The following is an 18,734-nucleotide window of genomic DNA, read 5'->3' as shown; positions in this document are numbered from 1 at the left end:
TCCTGCAGGTGCTTACAGTTTTTAAAATTGCTGATTGCTAGAAAGCTGAAATGTCCCTCAACAATTAATTTTCATTTCAGCCACAAAATCATTGGTCCAATGGGAGGGTATTAAGCAGAAAAAAGGAAGGCATTTATATGCATGGTTTAAGAGATCTAAGTGGGGGAAATAGAGGGTAATAGGGGAATAAGGACACATATGTAACACCTTAATCAATAAAGAAATTAAAAAAATAAGTAAATAATTTCCCTTAGAATAGAAAGAAAAAAAAGGAGATCTAAAAAGTATAGTAAGGATTAACTAGACTGAGGAGAATGGAACCTGATTCCAAAAGAGATGATCCAAGGTAGCAATGACATTTCCAATTTAATTCCTAGATCTATTTTGTCATGGAAATATTATCAGCAATAAACAACCTGAAGGCTTTTCTGGTTTCTGTGTGGCTGTGTATTTTCCCTCTCAGTTCTACTTCATACAAACATAATCCCAGAGAATGTGTAAAAGTCTCTATAAAAGCAACTTGCTTAGGGAAAATTGTGTATTTATAAGTTCAGTTTAAAAGAAAATATTTTAAACACTTCTGAGATCTAAAGGATATATCCTACAATTTGTAACAACAGATGATATTCTTTTTAAATTAAAGTAAAATGTTTTTAAAAAGTTAAAGTAAAACATTTTTCCTGAATTGTTAAATTTGGAAAATACTTGCCTTTGTACATATGACCTATTGTGTGCTGTGTACTTTTATCTTTCTGCCTAATACCTTTGAAAAATATTGCTTATGACATCATTTTACTCTTTCAAGAGCAACTGAGGGATTTTGGAGCACTCACAGCAAAAGTAAACAACAATAAAATCTTTCTGCTGCAATTACACTTTAAAAACTCGAGGATTTTAAGTGGAAATTTTACAATTGAGATACTCATTCAAGTACACAACATGGGGTATCATCAATTTTGATTATTAGAAAAAATTATTTACCCCTAACTATAGTTCTCTAAAGCACACTCTCAAAGACAGACTACAAAATATATATGCTGTCCCAGGTGATTTTGTTTGGAGGAATTAAGAGATACAGTCTCTGTCTCGCCATATAACAGGTTTGTTTGAGAACTACAGTTAGAGATAAATATACCATTTTCTCTAGAATGTGTCACCATATATGTATGTAACAAACTGGAAGATGGTGATTGGCAGTTGATTCAAGGCTGATTAGGCCATAAAAAGGGAATATTGCCATTGCAACCATAAGGATGGACCTTTGGAACTATAATGCTAAGTGAAATAAGTAAGAGAGAAAGACAAATACTATAGAACCTCAGTTATATGTTTAATCTAAAAAAACACACTGAACTCATAGGAATAGAGAAGAAATTTATAGTTACCAGAGTTGGGGTTTAATGGAGGTAAATGGTTGAAGGTGGTCAAAATGTATAGACTATGAGTCCAGTGTGTGACATTTTGTAATAGTTTCAACAATAAAATAAAATATATATTTTAAAACTTACGAACTTAGAGTCAAACAATAATTAAAATTTAGTTGTGTTATGTACAGCCTGTGACCATAGTTAATAATACTGCATTGTGTATTTAAAAGTTGTTAAAAGAGTAGATCATAAAAATTCTCATCACAAGGAAAAAATTGTAACTATGTATGGTGATAGATGTTAACTAAACCTATTGTGGTGATTATATAGAGATGAATATAAAATTACTATGTTGCACACTTTTATTTTTATTTTTTTAAGTATTTTTAATTGATTTTTCACAGAGAGGAAGAGAGAGGGATAGAAAGTTAGAAATATCAATGAGAGAGAATCATTGATCAGCCACCTCTTGCACACCCCCTACTGGGGATGTGTCCGCAACCAAGGTACATGCCCTTGACCGGAATCGAACCTGGGACCTTTCAGTCCACAGGCCGAGACGCTCTATCCACTGAGCCAAACTGGTCCCGGCTGTTGCACACTTTTAATAAAATATTATATGTCATTATTTCAATGAAATTGGGGGGGGGCAGATTACAAGTGCTGTCACAAGTTGTGCATGTTGATTTCAAAGTTTATTGGGCTATTCTGCTCTTTTTTGCATACCTCAGTTGTGAATATCTGTAGGAATACTCAGTTAGCTAAGACCTGTGGAAGGGGGAAGGTAGCACTTGCCACAATTGAGATTTACCATTTGCATCTCCAGCCTGAAAACTTATAGGGCTCTATTATTGAGAGTCAAAGGAGAAACTCCAAGTAACTGAGTCCCACATTGTTGATTTTTATGATAATCTGCTGCCTGCTGCACTGGAGGTAGAGAGGATTCAATCATTGGGTAGGCAGTGGTACTCAAACTCTACAAATATGTGATTTCTAGGCCTCTTGCTTTAGCAATGAGATTATGTGGTAGCTCCATGATGAGGATCTAGGTAGATATTATAATTCTGGTCAGAGAGTACACAAAAGAACTGTTAAACTTTAATGAAGAATTTACAGATATCCAAAATATTTAGTAATTACTCTGAATGACACTGGAAGTCATATTTCTCAAAAATAATTTGTCTAGCAATTTCGTTGGGTCAGAAATATGTACCTGTACCTATGATATGACTTTGGAAATAACTCTGTTTTTGCCTGGATTGCATCTCATCCTTTGTGTATAAAAATAATACAGACCCAACATGTTTTACTTTAGTGGTTTTAATAGCCTCTGGTGTATATTCATTGAGACATGGCTAGAATGGTCTACTCCTCGTCCTAAAGGCATTCTCTTTTTTTAATTGAATTTATTGGGGTGACATTGCTTAATAAAATTATATAGGTTTCAAATGTACAATTCTATAACACATCAATTATATATTGTACTGTGTTATAACACATCAATTATATATTGTACTGTGTTTTCAACACCCCACCAGTCTCCTTCCATCACCATTTATTCCCCCCTTTACCCTCTTGAACCCCTCCCCATCACATTTCCCTTTGGTAATCACCATTTTGTTTTGTGTAATACTTTCACCTTTTTCAACCAGCCCCACAAACCCCTCCTCTTTGACCGCTATTAGTCTGTTCTCTATCTATGAGTCTGTTTTTATTGTGTTTATTAATTTAATTGGTTCATTATATTCCACATATTAGTGAAATCATATGGTACTTGTCTTACTCTGACTGGCTTTTTTCATTTAGAATAATACTCTATAGGTTCATCCATGTTGTCACAAAAGGCAAATTTTCCTTCTTTGACATGCACATCTAAAAAAAATAGATGATTTGGAATAGTGTATATCCAAGTTTTCCAAAATGTATCCTAAAATACAGTAGTTTTATAGGATATTAACAGGTGTTAAGTGAAAAAAAATGGTTACTGTGGATGAATTAAATGTGGGAATCTTGAGTTGCTAAGCTCCTCACTTTACCTTATTGCACTACTTGCAAGATCTGTGAAATGAAAACACACACAATAAATCTTCTTGAGAAAGACCATAATATGCAACTTTGCCTAAGTTATTTGACCATATAAATCTTTTTTTCATGGACTACACCATGGAACTAGTTTTCTCAGAACCCACACAGAGAAACACTGGCCTATATCAAGACAACATGCTTATATAAGTTAGGGACTTATGTAAATGATCAGTACTTGTAGGTATCAACACAAATAAAAGGAACCAAACCCCAGGAACCAAGGCTGCAATCTCAGGTGTTCAGCAAAATTTAATGCTACAAATTTCTCTTTCTCTCTCTCTCTCTCTCCCCCCACTTCCTCCTTCCGACCTACTATTTAATTTTCTAAAATTTAACTCTATCATTAATTGTCTTAGAAAAACAAGCAAATAAACAAAACTATTAGTGAACTTATGCAAATATTCAACTGTCTGAAGTCCAAACCTTTAAGCATAATCAGATCCATTTTCAATGTGATTTCAGCTTGTCTTTCCCATCTACTAAGATCTAACCTGATTAAACTACTTGCTATTCTTCAAATCCTTGATGCCTTTTTTATGTCTCTACACCTTTATTCAACCTGTGCCCTTTGCCTGGAATTTCTTTTCCTATTTATTTCACTCAATATCTTTCTAGTCATTCCTATTTATAGTTTAAGATGAAGATTTATTCATTATTACTGTGTTTCTCCCCTTGTTTAACTTTTTGAGGGCAGGGGTCATATCTTATTAATCTCTTTCTTTAAAATGCCTACTATAGTGTTCGGCACATAGTTGAAACTCAATAAATATTTTTAAACAGATAAATAGGTGAATGAATAAGTGGAAAGATGGGAGGACTATCTAGATGGCTTCTTAGAAGGATGGATGAGTAAATATATGAATGAATAAATGCTGTGAAATTTGTCTTCTTAAGAACAATTCCATGAGTAGCATGTCAACATCAGTTGCACACAGGACAGAAGCATCAATACTGGGCTGCTATTAAGCATGAAGAATGATGAAAAGTTTGGCATCAAGACTGTCTTCAATATTAGAAACCAAAGTATCCATGACAACATCAGACCATGATCAGAGGTTCCCTGAACAATCCTCCCAACTAGAGAATTATGAAGACTGTTAAAACCTGCAGATCTATTAACAAGTTTAAGTCTCAGATGTGGAGTTCAGGTTCCTGGTAAAAAAGACAATTATAGATAACCTCTGAAGAAAATGGTACACACCTCAGAATCTTACATGTTTTAGAGTTCCATGTTTCTTCTACTCTTTCGAGGTTTGGCTGCTACCTGAAATTCTTGAAGGTCTACCATCTTTCTTGGTCCAAGAAAGGAGAGAGTAGCAGGCTTCAATACAGTTTATTAAAGGCTGAGAACTTTTTGTGTTGCAAAACACAAAAAGAAGTAATGTCTGGGGAGTAATAAGAGGGAAAGTGAAAAGGGGGATGGGTCAGGGGAGAAGAGGGCAGATAAGAGCAATTCATTCTTTATCATTCCATCTTGGAAACTTAGAGCACATCCTTGAGAAGTGCAGAGGAAAGTTAGAAGTGGCTGTATATTTATTCTAAACATAGGCTGTGAGAAACCATATCAAATTCACTGGAGAGAAAGTCCCTTTCTAGACAGTTATGATTATAATTTTTTTAAATTAAAAGTAGATAAGGGAGTTAGATTTTGGAAGCAGTTTTCAATATATGATTTTTCAAAAGCAGACAGAAATTAACCATGTACAAAGAAAGTCCTATCTTTGTTGTAGATGGGTAGCTGGAAGCCTGGAGGTAGTCTTCAAGGAAACAACCCTGAGAATCCAATCACCTCCAGTATCCTTTCATAAACACCAAGAGCTGCTATGGAAAAAGCTATGAGTAGGTAGATAGGACTAGAATCAGAAAGAAAAGCCTGTGTGTTTTAAGTACCTCTGAAATGAGAAGGTCCCATACCAAACAGTAGATGGTACACTATAGAAAAATAAAGACACAAATTAGAGATCTTAAGGCCTGAATACCGAGCAGTCATCAACTGCAGAGTGCCAGATTCTCTGATATACAAATGCAGCCCTTCTACTCTCCACTCCCTACTAATCTATCTATCCAGTCTACTTTTAGACACACAATATATCTTACTTTGATGTGATATAAGGTAGCTAAAATTACTGTGCAGGTCAAGTCTAAACTATCTATATTTAGAAAGAAGTAGATAGACAATACAAAAAAAGAGCTGATAAAACTCTCTCTGTTTGACTTTAGATATAAAATCACAAAATGGTAGTGCCACACAGGTTCTTGGTGAAGCTCACAATGTCAGTTTTATGATGGGAAAACTGAACCTCAGAAGAAAGAAGAGACTTGTGTAAGGCCACATTCTTAGTTGCCATTTTGGAACGTATTATGCAATATAGAGCTGAAAGATGGGAAGGATAAACAAAATTATATTAATTCTCCTTCAAGTTGATAAAAATGTCTATGCTAAACACAAATATTATGAAAAGGGAAGTCTAATGATAAAGTATTCAGAAGGGCTACTCTGTATTGATGTTTTCTTTCTTTTTCCATTTTTTAAATAAATGTGTGATATATATTGAATTTGAAAGTTAACAACAAACTTAACAATTATTTGCAACAGGGAAACAAGAAATGGAGACTTAAATTTAGCAAAATGGAAAGGTTTGTTTTTTAAACAATGATGTCTAAGAGGGTAAACATTTGGGTTCTTACTGACATGGAACTTGAACATCTTATCTAATGAAAGACTAATATGCAAATTGACCATACCTCCAGTACACCCACAATCCATGCTCACCAGCCAAGCCCACCAGCCAATAAGAGTATGCAAATTAACCCCAGCCAAGATGACTGTGGCCACAGAGAGCAGGAGGGAGGCTTGGGTTTCTCTGGCAATGGAAGAAGTCAAGCTTTCAGCCTGCCCTTGCTGGCCTAAGCTCCACTTAAGGCTACAAAGTCAAAGTTTCAATTATAGAAGGTAAACAAATTCAAACAAAAATGGTTGCAGCCAGGGAGCAACCAGAAGGCTTGGCTCCACTCCAGGCTGCAAAGTTTCAATTATAGAAGGTAAATAAATTCCAGATACCAGGGCTTCTACTTGGGTCACAAGGGGGAGTGGCCGGTCTGCAAACACCACAGGACCCTCGCTCCATGCCTTAAGGGAACCCCCACCTGATCCGGGATTCCCTCCAGGGCAAACCAGCTGGCCCCCACCCATGCACCAGGCCTCTATCCTAACTAATAAAAGAGTAATATGCAGATTTACCAACACTCCAATACACAAGATGGCTGCCCCCATGTGGTCAAAGATCCTGCTCCCATGTGGACACAGATGGCCACTATAAGATGGCCAGCAGAGGAGGACAGTTGGGAGGGACCAGGCCTTCAAGGGAGGGCAGTTGAAGGTGACCAACCCTGCAGGGGAGGGCAGTTAGTAGTGACCAGGCCAGCAGAGGAGAGAAATTGGGGGCAAACAGGCTGGCAGGGGAGCAGTTAGACATCAATAAGGCTGGCATGGCAGTGGTTAGGGGGTGATCAGGTTGGCAGGCAGAAGTGGTTAGGGGCAATCAGGAAGGCAGGCAGGCAAGAGTTGGGAGTCAGCAGTCCTGGATTGTGAGAGGGATGTCTGACTGCCCATTAAGGCCTGATCCCCAGGGTCCAAAATTGGAGAGGGTGCAGGCTGAGCCGAGGGACACCATCATTCCCTCCCGGCCCTCGTGCACAAATTTTGTGCACCGGGCATCTAGTCCTACCTAATAAAAGAGAAACATGCAAATTGACCTCACCTTTGCTATGCCCAAAGCCAAGCCCACTAGCCAATTAGCGTGAGTATACAAATTAATCCAACCAAGATGGCAGTTAATATGGATATCCAGGCCAGAGCAAAGACTGCCGACAGTGTAGAAAGAAGCTAAGTGCTTCAGAAGTGAGTGAAGCTGCAGATAAGCAAGCAAGCAGGGTAGCGGAGAAGGAAGAGAAACAGGCTGGACAGGGGAAAGGGAGGAAAGCAGGCAGGGCAGGGACCACAGCAGGAAGCCCTATTGCAGGAATCTTTCTGCAATGGGCATCTAGTAATATATAATTATCTTAGTGACTAGAATCATCTCCAAAAAGATCTTGACAGTATTTTTGGTTTGAGGTAATCGAGAGTGATTTCTGGTGATGCTCTGCCTGTTGGAGCTGTTACTATCATAGGACATGCCAAGTAACTCAGAATAAGAGCCAACTGGGAAGTGTTTTGACCATCCTAACCAGATAAATTACTAGTAACCTCATTGTCATAATAAACTCTTACACTTTGCCATTTATCAAAGATGTTCACATTTTTCACATCATATGATTCCCATTTAGCTCCATGAGAGTGATATTTATAGATGAATAAATTGAGACATAGACAGGGCGCAATAAATAATGGAGCTTTGTCTTTAACCTAGGTCTTCCTGATTCCAAAGACAAGACTTTTTAGATGACATAAAAATCCTTTATCTTGTAGACATTTCTTGAAATATGCCTGCCTGAAGCTCTATTGCTTAGCATAGTCCCTTGTACATAGTAGAAACACAGTAAATATTATAGAAATGCAAGTGAAATAAAGTCAACCACAGCACTTTTCAGCTTATTTTCATTGTGTTGACCAAACCCATTCAAAGTTTAACTTGATCAACTGTATAAAGTTAATTTGTAAATTTACCATACCTCTCACAAAAAAATTATAGATTTATGTCTATCTTGTATAAGGAGTAGTAAAATGATCTGTTATACTTAAACTCCTTTTCAAAGGGATTCACTGTAATCATGTCATAAACTGCTTTATAATAGAGGATGTTGCCTGAGACATGACACTAATTTAAGATTAGAAGCCAAATGTACAAGGGCTTTGGTTGCCATTAGACTTTACCTTCATCAAAGTGGGCATATCAACAGACAGAAAACTTGCAAGCCCCATTTCTTACACACAATTCACAGACAGCTAAATGAGAGTTCATTGTATCAGAAACCTCACATGGGATAATAAAATTCACATGGAAAACACTTCCCTTTTGTTTTCCTTCTGCACTTCCACATCACAGTCTTATTTCTTCCTCCCCACTACAATTGAGGTTTATCTGGGGAAGCCAATCAAACAAAAACAAGGTTGATTTTTTAAATATTTGCATTTCATTTGATGTGACTGCCTGGAAAACAACTCCCAGAGCATCTACCTATGATTTCTGGGAATACTAGAAAGTAGTTGAAAGGTTTCTTTTGAAACCGTCTCATATTGAGCCTGGATCAATTTATTTGTAGTACTTTTGTCTGTTTAAGGACTATTACTGGCCTATAAGAAAGGAAGTATAGAGTTATCCACATGAAGACCCACACATGGTTAGAAAACAAGTTGGTTTTTTATAAATATTCACATAAGCAGACAAGGTATTGAGCATGTAAAACAAATAAACAAACAAACAAACAAAAAAAAACCCTAAAGATGGTCAAGTGTTTCAAATTATCCTTGAGAGGGGAGGGGAGAGGAAAGGATTCTAGGAGCATAGGTTTTCCTAGAATCTGATAGACTGATAAGGAGTATTCAGGTATAAAACTACAGTTTTAGGCATTCAGAAGTAGGTTTGTCTTTCCTCAAGTTCCATTTTGAAATAAAAATAGACTAATTATCTTGCTTTGCCCATGAAAGGTGCATCTTTCTGGAAGTGGCAGGCAGCAGAGCTGACTCTGGCATTAAGCAGATGTGAACACTAAGAGATGAGAAATTAGTGGGGGGTTATGAGTGTCAGCTAAGCCTTTCTGGAATGGTGCTAGTGCTTGTGATAGACACAGACTAGGAAACAGAGAACCTTATGATGGGGAGTCGCCATTGAAAGAGCTATATCTTACTTCTGTCAAGCTACTGTGCTACTGAAATAAATACTTTTGGAAATTATCAATAGATTTGCAAGGAAAAGGAAATGATTAAAAGGCCTGTTCATCCCTAGGAGGTGTGGGATAGGAAATTGGCTCTGCTTGGCAGCTTAGTCATAGGCTCCAAAGAAAAGCAGCTTCTTTATCCAGGTGGCCAGCCCTACAATATTGGCAGCAGTTAACTGATGAATATTCTTGGGTGTTCAAGGCCAGCCTGTGCCTGGGTCATCCTGCACCTGCAATTGTTCTGAATTTATTAGTTCTCTAATCCTAGCCACCATTTAACAACATAAGGCTAGTACCATTATGTCCTCTGTGTAACCCTTCTTAGTCAAGTACATACTCATCCTTGATGAGTTCTGCCTGATTCTTGCTTCAGACCTCCTGGTCTCATGCTTAGCCCCAGAGTGGGGTATAGCAAAGAGGGAATTCTGGTTTAAAGAGAGAACCAGAGAATTAAGGAGAGAAAGGGAAGAGAAGATAAATGAATAAAAGTATCATACCTCCCAGAGTCATCCCTGCTTCATAGCATTTCCGGAGGCGACAAGATGGACAATTTTTCCTTCGGAATTTATCGATGGTGCAATCATTTCTGCTGGCACAAAGGTACTTCTGTTTCCCTGGAAGAATAAATATAAGAGTAGACAGACCTGTTAATGGTTTTCCAGAGTCTCTCTCCTTAAATATTTATAGGCAGAAAGGGTATAAAGATATATCCTGCCAGATGAGCGAAGCGGACAGAGAATGGCCCTAAACAATTTGATCACACAGAATCTATTAAACTAGGCTGGTTTAATTCAATGCTATTCTGTTTTGTTTTCATAAGGATGAACAATTTAGGTTCTGATATCTGTTTTATTAGGATTACTGACTGGTATGTTCAATAAAATTATCTATGTACCTTTACTAAAAGCAAATAATGCCCATGAGAAAATGGTCATTAGTGGAAATTGTCACTTTTCCTCTTCCTGACTCCTGTAATCATGCTTGAACTAATAATGTTATTTTTTTCCTATTTTCATGTTTTCCTATTTTTATTGATTTCAGAGAGGAAGGAAAAGGGAAAAAGAGACAGAAACATCAATGATGAGAGAATCATTGATTATCTGCCTCTTGCACACCCAACACTCAGGATTGAGCTTGTAACCCAGACATGTGCCCTGACCAGGAATCGAACTGTGACCCCCTGGTTCATATGTTGACGCTTAACCACTGAGCCATGCCATCTAGCAACATGTTATTTTTACAATAAAAATACAGGTAGAACTTTTACAAAAGAACACTTATATAAGATTTCTATTTGTTTTTAAGTTGCTAGTGATCATACCCCCAGTTCTGTAGGTTATAATAATCAAACCGAAAGGTTCATTCTCTGTGAAGTGAATCACAGGAAGCGAAAGGAAGTCCTCCGAAGCCAAAACAAGAGAAATGATCACTGTCATGAACACCTTAAGTTGTCATAGATACAAAGAAACATACAAACACAGAATCACTGCTGCTCAAAGAAAGACATGGAGGTTCACTCAAAAACATATTTTATTCTTCATATCTTCACCAGCACTTGCTGTTGGTTTATTGATGGTAACCATTCTGGCAGGTGTGAGGTGATATCTCATTGTGATTTTAATTTACATCTCTCTGATGATTAGTGATGTTGAGCATTTTCCATATGTCTATTAAGCCATCTGTTAAAGAGAACCCTTGTGCACTGTTGGTGGGAATACAGACTGGTGCAGCCACTGTGGAAAACAATATGAAGTTTCCTCAAAAAATTAAAAATGGAACTGCCTTTGTACCCAGCTATCACATTTCTAGAAATATATCCTAAGAATCCCAAAACACTAATTCCAAAAGAATATATTCATCCCTATATTAATTGCAGTATTATTTACAATAGCCAAGCTCTGTAAATTGCCCAAGTGCCCATCAATAGATGAGTGGATAAAATAGCTGTGGTACATTTATACAATGGGATACTATGTGGCTATAAAAATAAGGAACTCTTATCTTTTGTGATAGCATGGACGGAGTTGTAGAATATTATGCTAAGCCAAATAATCCAGTCATAGAAAGACAAATAACGTATGATCTAACTTATATGTGGAATCTAATGAACAAAATAAACTGAAGAACAAAACAGAATCAGAAATAAAGATACATGTAACATTCTGATAGCTATCAGAGTACCTTATGATGGGGAGTCGCCATTGAAAAACCTATATCTTACCTCTGTCAAGCTACTGTGCAACTGAAATAAATACTTTTGGAAATGATCAATAGATTTGCAAGGAAAAGGAAATGATTAAAAGGCCTGTTCATCCCTACGAGGTGTGGGATAGGAAATTGGCTCTGCGTGACAGCTTAGTCATAGGCTCCAAAGAAAAGCAACTTCTCTTTCCAGGTGGCCAGCCCTACAATATTGGCAGCAGTTAACTGATGGATATTCTTGGGTGTTCAAGGCCAGCCTGTGCCTGGGTCATCCTGCACCTGCAATTGTTCTGAATTTATTAGTTCTCTAATCCTAGCCATCATTTAACAATATAAGGCTAGTACCATTATGTCCTCTGTGTAATCCTTCTTAGTCAAGTCCATACTCATCCCTGATGAGTCCTGGGGGGAGGAGGAACTGGATGAAAGAAGGTGAAGGGATTAGCCAAAGAACATATGTCTATAATCTGTAGACACAGACAACAGTGTTGTGATGGCCAGAAGGAAGGGATGGCAGGGGCTGGGTGGTGGTGGGCAAAAGGAGAGAAAGTGGGGATATGTGTAATAGTTTCAACAATAAAATTAAAGTTAAATCAATAGAATAAAATTCATATCTCTCTGGGGGGAAAAAAAACACATTTAATTCAATACTTTTCCTCTTTGCTCATAGCACAGGCCTGGCACTCAGTAGGACCTCAATAAAAAAATTGACTGAATGAATACACAAGTGGAACAGATAGATCCACCATCATAGAGTCACCTGCAGAAATAGAGATGGAAAAGCTCTAGAACACAGAGAACTTTTCCAGCCCTGCCCCAGCCTGAGCTTGAGCATGTCCTTCCTCCACCCTTACTTTCTCCAAGTCCTTGGTTGTTTTCTCTCATCATTTACTGATGTATTTCTTTAGTTTATAGGATAGACTGGGATTTTAGGGATGATTTTTTTTGGGGGGGGCAGAGGAAGGTTGTCTGTGCTAGGAAAAGGAAAAGAAATAGAAGATTAATGGCTATTTGACAGCAGGAAAAAAAAATGGCCACAAATTTACAGCTTGGATTTCCTCTCCTTTCACTTAGTCTAAAATGCATATATCAGAAACATAAAATATCTATTATAATATGTTATTTCATATATGAGAATCCATTATAACCAGATCAGCAAAAAAAAATTCTTTTCTATTCCTCCCCTCACCTCTCCTTCTTATCCCTTTCCTTCCCTCCTTTCATTTCCTTTGTCAAAAGAATCCAAAAATTTGAGGTTAAAAACATCACCCCAGTATAACCCCTGCATTACAAGGATGAGTTCTGGAGAGGTTGTGACTTGCCTGAAAAATAAGTCATAGTTTGGGGGCACCCAAAAGGATAAGTAAACCTATCTATTAGGAATAAGGCTTGTATTAGAGTTTTTAAATATATTATTTACTAGTAAATGAAGCAGCTCAGTAATTCTTTGAGGTAGGTATTATCATTATTTTCATTTAGCAGATGGGAAAATCTAAGTCTTCTAAGCCAGTACTCTTTTATAACACAGAACTTTATGCATATAAATAGAACATACTTTGGTGATAGCTTTTTTATTGCTGCAAACTGAGGATTGTAATGTGCACAGAGAAAGGATGGTGCTACGAGTGTCATTCAGTTTATTAATGAGTGTTAGTTGCAAGAGTTCAGGCTCTGTATCCAGTGAGTTCATTTCCAGAGCCATGGGTGTTCTAGAACTGGGTTTTCTTTACAGTAATAGTGCTGCTGCAAACCTCAAGACTAGTCCATTACATTGATATCTGAAATAAGGTCAAGTCAGAAGTACTTGACTACTTTGAGGAATCTCTACTTCCAAGAAAAATATTAGCTACTAGACCACATTTTGCCAAGGAATGGTTGCATAGCCAATGCAATAGGCTCCAAAAGGAGTTTTAAATTCCACTCCTAAAAGCTAATCACCCTTTTAATGAGAGAGAATACAGTGGGAAAGAATAAAATTGCTTTTTTTTTTCTTTTTAAAATTTGGAGCTCAGATAGTTTCCTTAGGTATAGATCTTACTTTGTCCCAAAGCACTTCTTAGCCTAAAATAAGGTGACCTAAAAATACAAATATCCTTTATAATTTATCCAGAAAGAAGTGCAAACCTCAGTATGACTAATGCTATTGAATATTAATTTACTTGGCCTCTATTATGGGCCAGGCATTGTACTAGGTTTTTTTTTTTTAATTATACTTTTCAATTACAGTTTATATTCAGTATTAATTTGTATTTGTTTCAGGTGCACAGCATCTTGGTTAGACAACAGTATACTTTACAAAGCGTACCCCCTAAATCCCTTCCACCCAATCCATAAACCTCCCTCCTTTACCAACCATCAGTCAGTTCTCTATATCTATGAGTATGTTTTCATTTTGTTTATTTTTATTGAATTTATTGGCGTTACATTGGTTAATAAAATTGTATAGGTTTCAGTATACAGTTCTATAATACATTATCTGTATATTGTGTTGTATGTTTCTATTTTGTTTCTTCATTTATTTTCTTTAGATTCTACATATAATTAAAATATAAGGTATTTGTCTTTCTCTGACTGACTTATTTCATTTGCATAATACTTTCAGGGTCCACCCATATGGTTCCAAATGATAAGATATCTTTCTTTTCTATGGCCAAGTAATATTCCATTGTGTATGTATGCATCAATGCTTTTTATTTATTTATTTATTTATTTTAATTTCTTTATTGATTAAGATATTACATATGTGTTCTTATCACCCCAATACCTCCCAACCTCCACTCATGCCCTCACCCTCCTGGTGTCTGTGTCCATTGGTTAGGCTTATATGCATGTATACAAGTCCTTTGGTTGATCTCTCCCACTTACTCTCACCCTCCCCTACCTTCCCTCTGATATTTTGATACGGGTTACACTGAATGTAAAGACTACTTAGGCAGTGGTTCTCAACCTTTCTAATGCCGCAACCCTTTAATACAGTTCCTCAGGTTGTGGTGACCCCCAACCATAAAATTATTTTCGTTGCTACTTCATAACTGTAATTTTGCTACTGTGGGTTGTGGCCCACAGGTTGAGAACCGCTAGCAGGGTCACCTAAGACCATCAGAAAACACAGTTATTTACATTACGATTCATAACAGTAGCAAAATTATAGTTATGAAGTAGCACAAAAACAATTTTATGGTTGAGGGTCACCACAACCTAAGGAACTGTATTAAAGGGTCGCGACACTAGAAAGGTTGAGAACCAGTGACTTAGGGTAATATGGCCATTTAAAATATGTTAATTTTCCCTATCTGTAAATACAGTATATTTTCCCATTTGTCTAAATATTCAAACTTTTCTTCTGTATATTTCAATTTTCTGAGTACAGATCTTTTACCTCCTAGATTAAATTTATTCCTAGATATTTTACTTCTTTTTATGCAATTGTAAGTGGAATTGTATTTTCATTTCCCTTTCTCATGGTTCATTATTAGTGTATAAAAATGAAACCCATTTCTGAATATGTATTTTGTATCCTGTTCATTACTAAATTCACGTATTAGTTCTAGTAGTATTTGAATCTGTCATTAAATCCAGCCATAGCAGATGCTTAATAACTTATCTTGTGATGGTTAAAGACTAGTCTTTGAGTGCACATCTTCTATGTTTTAGGCAGTATTCTAGAAAACCAGGGAAACAACAGTGGATAATGCAACCAAAGGCTTTGCCTTCAAATGGGTGATCTTTTGATGCAAACATACAAGTGATAAATAAGTTATAAAAATAAATTTGATATTTTCAGATGGTGGTACATACAGTTAAGGAAATATTCTCTAATGTGGTGGTATTTGAGCTGAGACCTGAATAATATGAACCAGTCATTTAAAGAGCCAGTGGAGAAACATTCTCAAAGAAGGAACAGCAAATAAAAGGCTTAAAGTCATGAATGAATTTGGTATGTTCTTGGAATAGAAAGGTGGCCAGTGTCACTGGCAGAAGATAAGGGAGGGGAGGGGTAAAAAAAAATTGACTGGATTGCAGAACCAGGTGGTGCCAGGCAGTCATTCTCCTTGTTGGCTGCACGTTAGAATCATCTGGGTATCTATTACAAAGTACTGATCCTTGGTTTCACTTTTAGTAGTTCTGATTCAATTTACTGGGGTAAAGGGTAGGCACTGTGATGTTTTCAATATTCCCCTATTGCTTCTGATGTGAGAGCTGCTGATGCTGGATTTTGCACTTGAGTTGACTGCTTATGGAGTTTTCAGCTGACACCAGATTAACAGGATGAATGTTTGACATTGCAAAAGTATTTGACTTTGCAAAAGCATTTGACAGCTCGCAATGCCCCTTGCTTTTTTTTTTTTTTTTTTTTTTTTTTTTTTAATTCCTTTGGAGACAAGTGAGTTTGAAGCAATTTGAATGAGTAATGTGGGAAGCACCAGATAATATTCTTTTGATGGAATTTGGAAAAACCTTCAAGGAAAACAACAAGCTCCAATCTTATCAAGTAAAACTCTATGAGGAATAACCAGCTCCCTTCTGAGAAGGTTATTTGACATATGGTCACACCCGCATTGTATGTTCTTAAACTGTCTTCCTTTAGGTTCTGTCCAGTGATTGTTCTTCATATGGCTTACATTGACTTGTAAAATCAGATTTTTAGTATCACTTCCCAATTTCACAACCAGTGCTATTCTATTGATAACTTGAAATCAGAATATCTACACCATGGAAAACAGCAAATATCAGGGCTCCCCACTGCTCCCTGCTCCTGGAAGACAGAAACACAGTTTACTAGCACAGCACTGGTTCTGCTTTACTTCCTTCTAGCTGGGTCTGATCCTCTTGTTTTTCTTTCCTCTGAGTATACCGTGGGCTTTGGTAATATGACTGAAATACCTGCTTATATAGATTCAATTGTATTTTAGAAACATGTTACCATCTTCTCATGCTTTATTCGGTAGGTGAATTCCTGAACAGTAGTGTATAAGTCACATTTCTTTAAAATAAATTCTCATTTATATGTAAAGTGAGAATTGACCATTTAAAGAAATTGTGTTGAGCACTTCTGTAAGATAAAGACAATAATCATTTATAAAATGAACATTAACTATTTCTTTTGTAAATATTATGAAATCCAAATTTGCATAATAATCATTTTACAATCTTTGTGGAGGACAATTTGGCAAAAGTTGCAAAATTAAAATTTGCATTGCTTTGAGCCAGCACATATTTTCATATGTGTGACATGAGATATATACAAGAAATTCAATGCAACATTGTTTATAGTAGCAAAAGACTGCAACATAAATGTTCATTAATAGATATAGTCGTACCATGCATCCATTAAAAAATGAACCAGTTCTAGATATACTGAAATGAAACAATCTCCATAATGCATTGTAAAGTGGGAGAAAAACAAGATCTAAAACAATATAGCGCACTAGTTCTGAAAATAAAATTGATCTATTTTTGTATCTTATCTAATGAAATAGTAATATGCAAATTTAACAAACCTCCACTATACCCACAAGCCATGCCCACCAGCCACGCCCACAAGCCAATCAGAGATAGTAGGCAAAGTAACCACAACCAAAATGGCTGAAGCCACAGAGAGCAGGAGGGAAGCTTGGTTTCTCTGGCAATGGAGGAAGCCAAGCTTTCCACACACCCTGGTGGGCCCAGGCCTCCACTCCAGGGTACAAAGTTTCAATTATAGAAGATAAATAAATTCCAACAAAAATGGCAGCAGCCACGGAGCAAGCAGAAGGCTTGGCTCTGCTCCAGGCTACAAAGTTTCAATTGTAAAAGGTAAATAAATTCCAGATACCAGGGCCTCTTCTTGGGTTGCTGGGGCGCATGGCTTGCCTGAAAACCACCGCAGGTCCCTCATCCAGGCCACCCCACACCACAAAGAAAGCCCCACTCTAATCTGGGACACCCTTCAGGGTAAACCAGCTGGCCCCCACCCATGCACCAGGCCTCTATCCTAACTAATAAAAGAGTAATATGCAGATTGACCATCACTCCAACACACAAGATGGCTGCCTCCATGTAGTCAAAGATCCTGCCCCCATATGGACACAAGATGGCCACCACAAGATGACCAACAGTGGAGGACAGTTGGGAGAGGCCAGGCCTGCAAGGGAGGGCAGTTGGGGTGATCAACTCTGCTGGAGAGGGCAGTTAGGGGTGATCAGGCCAGCAGAGGAGGGAAGTTGGCAGCAAACAGGCTGGCAGGGGAGCAGTTAGACATCAATAAGGCTGGCATGGGAGTAGTTAGGGGGTGATCAGGCTGGCAGGCAGAAGTGGTTAGGGGCAATCAGGAAGGCAGGCAGGTGAGCAGTTGGGATCCAGCAGTCCTGGCTTGTGAGAGGGGTCCCAGATTGGAGAGCATGCAGGCTGGGCTGAGGGACACCACCACCCTCTTTTCCCCATCCATGCACCGGGCCTCTAATATGCTTATAAATGCATATACTATGTCTACATGAGTACACAAAACAAATATCAGTGGTTGCCCCAGAGAAATAAAACTGCATGTCCAAGGGATGGAAAGGGTGCAATTAATTTTTACTTTTTAACCTTCTGTTATTTTAAAAATTTGTACCATGTGCATGCACTGCTTACTCTAATGTATACATTACATTAAAGGTCTGTTATAAATGTCACTGTGACCTTGAGACAAATCCTTTCCTCTCTCTGAGATTCAGTATCCCCATCTACACAAGAAGGGGGTCAGACTCCATACTATTTCAGAGAAGATACCGAAAGAGCTATTCCTAGCACATCCTAGTTACAAATTTAGAGTCAGAATTCACAACAAGTGGTTGCCTATTCACCATATGGTGTAATTTCGGAATCTGCTTTTATGATATGGTAAGAGAAAGTTTCTATTGTTAAAAAAACAAATGCCTACTGAAAACCCAGAATTCCAGCCTGTGTTGAAGTCTGCAGAGGAGAAAGATAAATCATAGTTCTTGCCTTTTTGGAGCTTTCAATCTAGTGGGATATAAATACACATGAAGCATCAATAACACGAAAAAGTGAAGGAAAATTCTAAAATGTGGAAGGTGTAGGTCATGGCTTGACTCCAATGGCTCACCATAAGGTTTTGGACTAGTCATTGCTTTCCTTTGAGTCTCAATTCCTTCATATCTAAAATGATGAGAGAATGTGATAAAGATAATTCAATAATCTACTATATAAGACAAACTCAAA

The 18,734-nt window shown here is 37.4% G+C and overlaps 1 protein-coding gene across 4 annotated transcripts in view; it reads right to left on the bottom strand.

Annotated features, from left to right (window-relative positions):
- AR (androgen receptor) overlaps positions 1–18,734 on the bottom strand; it is a 332,554-nt gene that overhangs the window by 62,120 nt on the left and 251,700 nt on the right. For all 4 annotated transcript variants that reach the window (XR_014793689.1, XR_014793690.1, XR_014793691.1 and 1 more), the window contains exon 3: positions 9,827–9,943. Coding sequence is in view for 1 of the 4 variants with exons in the window: in XM_084869493.1 (XP_084725619.1) it covers positions 9,827–9,943 (117 nt within the window). In the remaining 3 variants the exon portion in view is untranslated. The remainder of the gene's footprint in view (positions 1–9,826; positions 9,944–18,734) is intronic.

This window comes from Pipistrellus hanaki, assembly GCF_964339955.1.
Source record: "Pipistrellus hanaki genome assembly, chromosome: X".
In the NCBI taxonomy this organism is placed as follows: domain Eukaryota; kingdom Metazoa; phylum Chordata; class Mammalia; order Chiroptera; family Vespertilionidae; genus Pipistrellus; species Pipistrellus hanaki.
This window is presented reverse-complemented; position numbering and strand designations above follow the sequence as displayed.